This window comes from Portunus trituberculatus, chromosome 47 (assembly GCF_017591435.1).
Source record: "Portunus trituberculatus isolate SZX2019 chromosome 47, ASM1759143v1, whole genome shotgun sequence".
NCBI lineage: Eukaryota > Metazoa > Arthropoda > Malacostraca > Decapoda > Portunidae > Portunus > Portunus trituberculatus.
In genome coordinates this window covers 30,998,912-31,008,911 of record NC_059301.1, presented here as the reverse complement: position 1 = coordinate 31,008,911, position 10,000 = coordinate 30,998,912, and the positions used below count along the sequence as shown (strand labels likewise).

At 38.6% G+C, this 10,000-nt stretch overlaps 1 protein-coding gene across 7 annotated transcripts in view; it reads right to left on the bottom strand.

The window, feature by feature from the left end:
• The window catches only part of LOC123520704 (sialin-like), a 31,409-nt gene that overhangs the window by 17,801 nt on the left and 3,608 nt on the right, over positions 1-10,000 (bottom strand). For 3 of the 7 annotated variants that reach the window (XM_045283237.1, XM_045283238.1, XM_045283239.1), the window contains exons 3-5: positions 7,215-7,331; positions 6,161-6,324; positions 5,458-5,772 (exon numbers count right to left, since the gene is read on the bottom strand). In XM_045283237.1, the coding sequence (XP_045139172.1) occupies positions 5,458-5,772; positions 6,161-6,324; positions 7,215-7,275 (540 nt within the window). In that variant the 5' untranslated portion in view covers positions 7,276-7,331. The remainder of the gene's footprint in view (positions 1-5,457; positions 5,773-6,160; positions 6,325-7,214; positions 7,332-10,000) is intronic. The other 4 variants (XM_045283240.1, XM_045283242.1, XM_045283241.1 and 1 more) reach the window with 2 other exon arrangements.

Sequence of the window (10,000 nt, the reverse complement as noted above, 5' to 3'; positions counted from 1 at the left end):
CTAAGGTTTTTTAATTTATCCTGAATAGTAAGATTCTTAAACATCTGTCACTTCATAATGGGCCCTAATATGGGTACCACTATAAATAAAATTGCCTGCGCCACTAATCGGCGGAAGCTGAACAGCGCTTCCCATACACTCTTCAAGTGCGCCTATAGGCACTATAGGCCTTAACGTATAAAAAAATCCAACTTCTATCTGATCGCCAGTGTGGCTTCCTTCAAGGACGCTCTACTGGTGATCTTTTGGAGTTTCTTAATGAGTCTTGGTCATCCTCTCTTAGAGATTTCGGTGAAACTTTTGCTGTTGCGTTAGACAAATCAAAAGCTTTTGATAGAATCTGGCAGAAAGCTTTGATTTCAAAACTGCCCTCCTACGGTTTATATTCTTCTCTCTGCAACTTTATCTAAAGTTTCCTTTCCGACCATTCTTTTGCAGCCGTGGTAAACGGCCACTGTTCTTCTCCTAAATATATTAACAGTGGTGTTTCTCAGGGTTCTGTCCTGTCACCCACTCTCTTTCTATTATTCATTAATGACTTTCTTAACCAAACTTCTTGCCCTATCCACTCCTACACTGATGATACCACCCTACATCTTTCCACGTCTTTTCAGAGACGTCCAACCCTTCAGGAAGTTAACAGATCACACAGGGACGCCACAGAACGCCTGACTTCTGATCTGTCTAAGATTTCTGATTGGGGCAAAGAAAACTTGGTAGTTTTCAATAACTCAAAACTCAATTCCTCCATTTATGAACTTGACACAACTTTCCAGACAATTATCCTCTCTTCTTCAATGACACTCAACTGTCTCCCTCTTCCACGCTAGATATTCTCGGTCTGTCCTTTACTCATAATCTTAACTGGAAACTTCACATCTCATCTATTGCTAAAACAGCTTCTATGAAGTTAGGCGTTCTGTGGCGTCTCCGCCAGTTTTACTCACCCCTCCAAATGCTAACTCTGTACAAAGGCCTTATCCATCCTTGTATGGAGTACTCTTCGCATGTTTGAGGGGTTCCATTCATACTGCTTTAATAGATAGGGTGGAATGAAAAGATTTTCGTCTCATCAACTCCCCTCCTCTGACTAACTGTCTTCAGCCTGTTTCTCACCGCCGAAATGTTGCATCCCTTTCTATCTTTTATCGCTATTTTCATGCTAACTGCTCTATTGATCTTGCTAACTGCATGCCTCCCCTCCTCCTGCGGCCTCGCTGCACAGGGCTTTCTTTTTCCTCTCACTCCTATTCTGTCCAACCTTCAAATACAAGAGTTAACCAGTATTCTCAATCATCCATATCTTTCACTGGTAAACTCTGGAACTCCCTGTCTGTTTCTATACTTCCATCTTCCTACGACTTAATTTAGTTAAAGAGAGAGGTGTCCAGATATTTGTCCCAAAATTTTGATTAATTTTTTCTATTCTTTTATGGAGACTGCAATTCAAGTGGGCCTTTTTTACTAAAATTTATTTTTTTGCCCTTGGTAGTTCTCCCTCTTAAATAAAAAAAAGTAGCAGTGGTAATAGTAGAAGTAGCAGCAGCAGCAGCAGCAGCAACAGCAGCAACAGCAGCAGCAGCAGCTGCTGCTGTTGCTGCTGCCACTGCTGCTGCTGCTACTGTTGCTGCTGCTGCTGCTGCTTCTTCTCTCTCTCTCTCTCTCTCTCTCTCTCTCTCTCTCTCTCTCTCTCTCTCTCTCTCTCTCTCTCTCTCTCTCTCTCTCTCTCTCTCTCTCTCTCTCTCTCTCTCTCTCTCTCTCTCTCTCTCTCTCTCTCTCTCTCTCTCTCTCTCTCTCTCTCTCTCTCTCTCTCTCTCTCTCTGGATGAGGTTTTTCCCTCTTTTTAATTTTTTGAATAAATAAGGTTAGTAAATTAATACACTGGAAGTTAAGTCTTCTACTCCTCCTCCTCCTCCTCCTCCTCCTCCTCCTCCTCCTCCTCCTCCTCCTCCTCCTTCTTCTGCTCTTTCTCTTTCTTCTCTTTACCATCATCACCTAACATTTGTGAGGGTAGAGCAGAGAGTGAAGAGCGCGAGGGGAGAGGGAAGAGCAGAGAGCTCGAGGTAGGTGCGGGGAGTGGAGAGCGGAGAGGGGAGAGCAAAAAGGGGAAGTGGACCAAGGGAACTCAAGTGGGTGTGAGTGGAGAATGAGAAAAAAAAAAAGAGTGCGAGAGGGGGAGCGGACTGCGTGAGCGGAGGATGAGATAAAAAGAACGCGAGGAGATGAACGGACTTTGAATTTGAAGGGTCTGCTCCCCTTTCCTCCTCTCTTATTTCAAGCTTTTGGCGCTCGCGGTCCTCCGCCCGTGATCTGGAAGTCTGCAAGGAGCGGAAGTAAGAGCGCTCTTGCCCACCTCATATATATATATATATATATATATATATATATATATATATATATATATATATATATATATATATATATATATATATATATATATATATATATTTAATCATTTATTTATTTATTCAGAGAGAGAGAGAGAGAGAGAGAGAGAATTCTGGAAATGTGTAACCACAGATCTTAAACACAATGCTGCATGAAGTGCGCGCCGTGTAACTTGTCTCATTCTTCATGACCTACTTTGCCTCGGAATGTCTTAGCACAACTTATATTATGAGACGAGAAAACAAGTAGCAAGAGTTCTTGAGACATATTCCCGTTCACAATTTTATTGTCTTCTTAGCCATAATAAGAAAAAAAAAAAAAAAAATAGAGAAAATCTGTTCTGAAAGAAGCAATCTTTAAAAGCAAACATGCTTACATATAACAAAAGTACAGAATACAAACAAGTAACAATCAACACACATGAATATGTCAATACTCGTAACGTCCATCGTTGCGAGATATCATGTCAGGCAGGGGATATCGTCGCCCTCGTCAACTTTACACGATGAGAGGTGAACGCCGTACTACTGAGCATGACTTCCACTTTTTGCACGATAACCGACAAATCCCACTGCCCATGACGGCCGCCAGAGTCACACAACAGCTGTGAGATGGGCACACTCTATGTCTTAGATTTTAATGAGCACAGGACGACCACCTAACAATATACTATCTTGCTGTCAATCATTTTTCACAATTCCAGTATGACACCAGCGTGATGGCCACACGACCCACACACTAGAGATAAGATGTTATTCGAAGATACATCATTAACAGTATGATGTTCAATGGCAACAGACAACCACAGGACAACAACTGAACGATTTACACGAATGTTGCCAGACAAACACGAGCGCGACAGGACCATTTTTTTTTTTTTTTCTGGAATTCGCGCCTGTATAATTATAAATTGTGGGCACACACCTGCCCGTCACAGTTCCACAGCAGCATCCACCGACGCCACAACATCGCATCCCATGCAACATGGCCCTTTCCACGCCCACGTTCAAGACTCGATTTGTAATTGTGATTGACCCTGGTGCATCTTGTAATTTTTGTGGTAGGTTCGTTAGCTTTTATCTTTCCATCACCATTCAGCTTTCGGTCGGTTATCAAGCTATAATCTCGATTGTCGTACAATTCTTGAGAGGCGACAAATATGATGACCATGTAACGAATACAATAAATGCCACATGACAATCACACGAACGTACACTGATAGTGATACGATAGGTTTATAACGGTTTTTTTTCGACGATAAATCGCGGAAAAATAAAGGGTGAGCTATTTTTTCAGGATGAATTGGAAAAATGCACAACTAACACGATACGCTTTAGACTGTCACTCGATGTTTCACGACTCCAAAATTTTTTACACAATATTATACGATGGTTAGATTTTTATTTATTTTTTCTGCAAGTCATGCTGATTCGTGGTTCGGTCACCTCACATCGTAATGTGTGGGACGCGACCTTTTTTCCAGATTTGCTTGACAAGTGGAGTACCTTATTTTGTATTCTGTGTTTCATTTGTACTATAAAGAAAGTACACAGCTTACTTACTTAGTGTCAAAGCCTTTGGCTTACAAAGCTGCTTTTTTTTCTCACTTTGGTCGCTTTTTCTTTTTCCAAGACGAGAGCACCTTTGTGTCACACCGCGGCAGTACCAATGAGGTGACGGTGTGGGCTTACCCTTCCCTCATTCTTTTAGCTTTCTTTCACAATTATATTCTAATTTGTTCACACACACACACACACACACACACACACACACACACACACACACACACACACACACACACACACACACACACACACACACACACACACATATGCACGTACGCGTGTGCACAATATATACATAATATATATATATATATATATATATATATATATATATATATATATATATATATATATATATATATATATATATATATATATATAATTGAGATTAAGATCGATAAATTTTGTCCAATAATATAAAAGTTTGTTAGAAATAGAACAATGTATGGTACTTAACTTCTCCTAACAGTTCCATGTACATGTTGGCTACTAACGGTACAGAAGTACGAAAATGTCTCCAGCCCAAAAAATCAAACGCTCTAGTATTTGATGAAATTTCACCAAAAATATTGAGACATGAATGAGTCGCTGGCTGTTTCTTTAACTTACACAGTCAATCTGTCACTAAAACGCGACATTTTTCCAGACCATTTGAATGAATAAGCCAAAGTTATTCCAATATATATAAAGTTGGTAACAGATGTGATACAAGCAATTACAAACCAATTTCTATTATTTCTGCTTTCTGTAAAATATACGAAGAAATATTCCGTTACTGATATTATGTGTTTTATGGATATCTTTAATTTTAACTCTAATCATAAATGCTTTCAACTGTTACTCATTTATAAAATGTTTCATTCAGGTGTCGATATTTCTAGGATAATTAATTATTCACTTAATACCAGAAGCAATAATGTAGATTTCGCATGTCCAAAATTCAGAACAGTCTTGTTTAAAAACAGTGTACTATTTACAGCTCCAAAGTTACTTAACAGTTTACCTCTTCAATTAAAACAGTTATTCCAAACAAATAGTTATTCCACATTCAAAAAGAAAATATGATATAAAACTTCTTAGCACTTACAGTACATACCTATACATCCATGTATACTCACAACTTTACTGTAGTTAGATGAATAAAAAGATATTTAAATTATGTGTAGTTTCTAATATTGTTTACAATATTACCATGCACCTGAACGCTTTCTAATCTTTTTTTTCTCATATCTGCTTCTCAGGGAGACTCGGCTCGACAAGCTGGTGCTAATACCTCAATCTACATAAATTAAAGTATATCTGTATATCGAAATACCAATAAATGATTATTTACTTAAAAGAATATTGTTACGGAAAATTGTCCACGTAGCAGTAGCGATTGATAAATAACTTTGCCATCAGGTAAAAGTGCAAATACAAGCAAGCTTCTTATTTAGTTATTACATATTTTCATAAATTGATGCAATACGAGATGATAAAAAAAATCTTGTCTTGATGCGCTTACCTGTGCAATGCCGAGAAAAATTCTGGTGATGACGAGTGCCTGCACGGATGCACAGGCAGCCAGGGGTGTCATGAGTGTCAGGAAGGAGGCAGCAAATACTCCGAGTCCCATCACAGTCTTGCCACCCAAGTAGTCACTAATTCTTCCTCCAAAGACGCTGGTGACGGCATAACCCCAATAAAAGCTTCCGAGCACCAGCCCTTGCGTCCATTTGTCCCATGAAAATTCCTTTCCACCACGTACCCACTGCATCGCTTCTGTCATTGCTATCATTTGGGTAGAGTAATTCCCGTGCGACTGAGGAAATGCGTGGACCTCGTACGAAAAGAGAGATAAAAGAAATAATAGTTTCTGAACCGTTAACTATTATCTACGGCAAGCACATCAATAACTATACACTGAGTCACCGACGACTAAGAGAGCTGAGCATGGACTCGTATTCTCAAACACTTCAATCTCTTATCATGACTATAATCAAAGTGCTCTAGGGAGGTAATGGGGATTTTAGGGGTGTTCTCATCATTCCATTAATAATGATAAAAAAAAAAGTATTTAACCACATCAATGAAAAAAAAAGAACACATTAAAAACTCAACTTATCTATGAGACTTAGAAATAGTTATATCTTGCACTGCACCTGTTGCCACTGATGCAGCATGCAGGTTGATTCAAAGGTAAAGTAATGAGCGTGTTTGCTTCTTACATTGCTGGAGTGGTAGAAAGCGTAAGGGCAGGAGTGAGAAGTGTTGTCACGGCTGGGCTTCACCATGGCCACAATGGCAACTGACAAGTTGACTCGCTGGCAATAGTCAACCGCAAGGCCAAGACATCCCAGCAGGGCAAGTGTGTGGCGGGGATTGATCCTGGCTTAAGACGGAAAGGTGGTATATAGATTAGTTTATGTATATACTACAGCAATGCTACATAAATTCCTTAATTACAATATGGTTATTTTTATTTGCTTTGAGTTTTGCTTTGATCTGACCTATTCTCTCTCTCTCTCTCTCTCTCTCTCTCTCTCTCTCTCTCTCTCTCTCTCTCTCTCTCTCTCTCTCTCGGGAAGCATTTCATTTTTATTTTTTTTTTTCATTTATACCATGTGGGGTTTTCACGGAAATTTATGGGCTAAAGGGGATACTTTTTAGGGTACCTCCTATCTCAAAGCCCACCCGCTAGGAAACCGTTGCCCTGAGTGAGGAAGCCCAACCTGCACTCAGACCATGGACAGGATTCGAACCCGTGCGCTTGGAGACCCTTCGGATCCCAAAGCGCGCATGGTTCTGTCTTACGTACTAATTTCGAAAGACAGACAAACACTAATGGTTACGTAATAATTATCATTACTGTGGTCTTTATCCATATGCATTAAAAATAGGTATTCAAGTTCAGAACCAAGTATTTAAGAGCTAAGGGTTTATTTTCATATCGTCTTACTCTTAAGTAAAAGGCGAATTGACAATTGTAACAACGATGTAATAAAAACACTATGGATCTAATTTCGAGAAAATGGTAACGCAAATGTCAGAGAAAATGAATCCCATAGTTAAAATATCGTCTGATGAGGTGTAATAAAGAGTAGAGAGCTGAGAAACTATGTAGATCAGTGGTGAACAATATTTTAAGAAACCGACAACGAAAACATCAGAGGATACCAATTCTTTAGTAACAATTTTGTCTGGTGAATTTTGTGAAAAGAACAACAACAAAGAAAAAAATTGAACTTATTCAATTAACACTAACCAACAGTAGACACTCACTTCTGACAGAGGGAAAGCTTAAGAACGGTGTTTCTTCGTTAGGCTCTGGTGTCGTTGTCATCGCGAAGACACAATAACCTTTGAGCCAATTGCCACTGCTTCTGTGATGTACTGGTACTAAAGGGCAATGAAATCACTGTATATATCTAAAATGAATCATCCCAAGTTAGTCCCCTATTGTTTGCGATAAAGAACAAAGACCACTATCACTATCTAATCTTTGCATGGAGTCACTTAACACTGTAGAGTCTGCGGAATCGAAGACGAAAAAATCAGACTCGGCAATCAGATTAGGAGAATAAATGATGAGTTCTTGCTTGATCCATTTAGATCTTAAAAAAAAGAAAAAAAAAAAGAAAAAAGAAAGAAAAAAAGATCAGTAGAATTTGCTTTTCAAATAGACTTAGTAATCAAATTCTTAGTGCCAAATCACCTGGAACCTTCTTCCATAAAAGATTACAAAAATTCATTGATGGAAATGATAGGTGGTAATAGGTAGATATGTTCCATTCAGGGACTGACAAATACAGGTCTGCCGGCTTGCAGGTTCCCTTATGCTCTTATGTTCTGATGTTCACGTGCTGACATTTGCCGCAAGTACATAGTCTACCTCTAATATGAAGCAAAACTGGACGAACACAGTGCACAAACAGTACTAGCAATGAACGACATTAGTATCTTGTCATCAGGAATCCAAAAAGTAAAAATTAAGTGTAAATGTAGAAATGATAATTGAAGAGATGGAGACTTAAGGTTATTTTATTAGAGTTTTGTTAGAGAGGAGAGAACCCTGAGATGTATTTAACAGTCTATGTATCAGTTATTACAAAATGTAGGACAAATTTGCAATATGAAGTTCTCTTAAGGCGGGTTCACAAGTGCCAATTTGCGACTGAAATTTTACGTCGGTAGACTTTCCGACTCATCCCTCCTAGTCGGAAAGTATCACACGTAGCGACTGGAAAGTATCGACTAATTGGCGCCTTGGCGGGAAGTAAACCGTCAAGATGTCTTCCTCCAGTGACGATGCTGAAGCTGTGATTGCTCTTCATTTGGAGGAGTAAACAGAAAAGAAAATGCCTTTGGATACGTCCCTGGCTAAATAGAAGGAAAGAAAGGAGTGTCTACCACACTCTAAATTAGCCTACATTTCTCATAAGAAAATTGTTAATCTTAAGAAGACTATGCACAATTGCGATTAAATTAAATCCTGACAAGTCTTCAATCCTCATCTCCAACAACACCCTGCATTGAGGGAAACAGTGTTTGTAGAGTGGCAGCTATTTTGTCGAACGACGATTTGCGCAAGCTTTTTTTTTTTATTGTATAATTTATTTCTGGGGTTGCAGATGTGTTCTTTTTCCCTCACCAACTCTAACATCTATTTATCTATACCAGGAGACCACATTTTCAAAGTTTACTCCGTGACGTCACGACGTAAATAAAGTCGCAAATCGAGAACAAGACAAACATGTTGGTCTTGTTTTGCGACTGCTTAATCTAGTCGCTAGGCACAGATCTTGACATAAAATGTCAGTCGCAAATTGGCACGTGTGAACCCGTCTTCAGTTCATAAATCTCTGCTCATTCATGTGCATGCTTTTAAGGCTTCATACAACACGAGCTCTGGCAAATGGCAACAAAAGGACAGGATAAATTTTTTTTCACAGAATGTAGGTGCCAGTTCCTAAAAAGCTGTGTTATAAGGATTATCCAGATCTATAGATGTGTCTTTAAACATTTTCGTGAAATTCCTTTTACATAGGTGTGGTAGACCTCAAGAAAAAAAAATGGGATGAAGACATCAATGGGCCACAAAATTCTTACCGTCTAATGCAATTTTTTTTCTCTTGTTTTATGAGGGAGAAATAGTTAACAATCTTGTGATATCAGAATGCCTAGCGTTATGAGAAGTATAAAACAACGACGCAAAAAAAAAAAAAAAGAGAAACACTTGCACCACTTGAGAGACTTTTCTTCTTCTTCTTCTTCTTCTTCTTGTTCTCCCACAAAGACAGTATTCCTCTATCTAGGCTGCGACCATAGAAAATGTTCCCTTATTCTATCATAACGTTCACTAAAGGTGTGTGTGTGTGTGTGTGTGTGTGTGTGTGTGTGTGTGTGTGTGTGTGTGTGTGTGCCAAGACATATCATCACATACTCTTATGACTTAGCCTAACGTTGTTTCCTGCAAGTTAGTTTATACAGAGTATTATTCTTTAGAGGCAGATGAGCTGTTCGCATCTCTACATCTACATACTTTTTGCACTTTTTACTTTTGTTAGCCACATCAAATTACCTTTGTTTACAAATCAGTCTATGTGAACGACTTAATTTTTCTGAGATGAGATAAACGGCAAAACATTGGACATTATTAATGTATTGTTTATAAACAAACAAAAAAAATCGATTAATATTATGTGAAGTTGTGAATTTACTTTTCTATAAGGCATTGAAAAGATTCCTCTGATTCCAACAAATCAGTCAACGTGAAGCATTACATTTTCTTAGCAATCCTTATAGAAATAAAATAAAATGAATGAATAGATCGGTAAAACATTGCGTGAGCTTATGAACTTGTTTGTAAAACCAAGAGAAATTGTCCCTGATCACTGCAAATTAGACGATGTGAAGAATTAATTTTATTTTATCAATGCCCGTAGAAATAAGCAAGGATATATGTTGCGTTAGGTTCGACGTGGCATTAGCCTTGAGAGGTACCAGATGTGAGTTTATCTTACATAATGTTAACCTTTCATAGCAACTCACTCCAACATTCAAGGTAT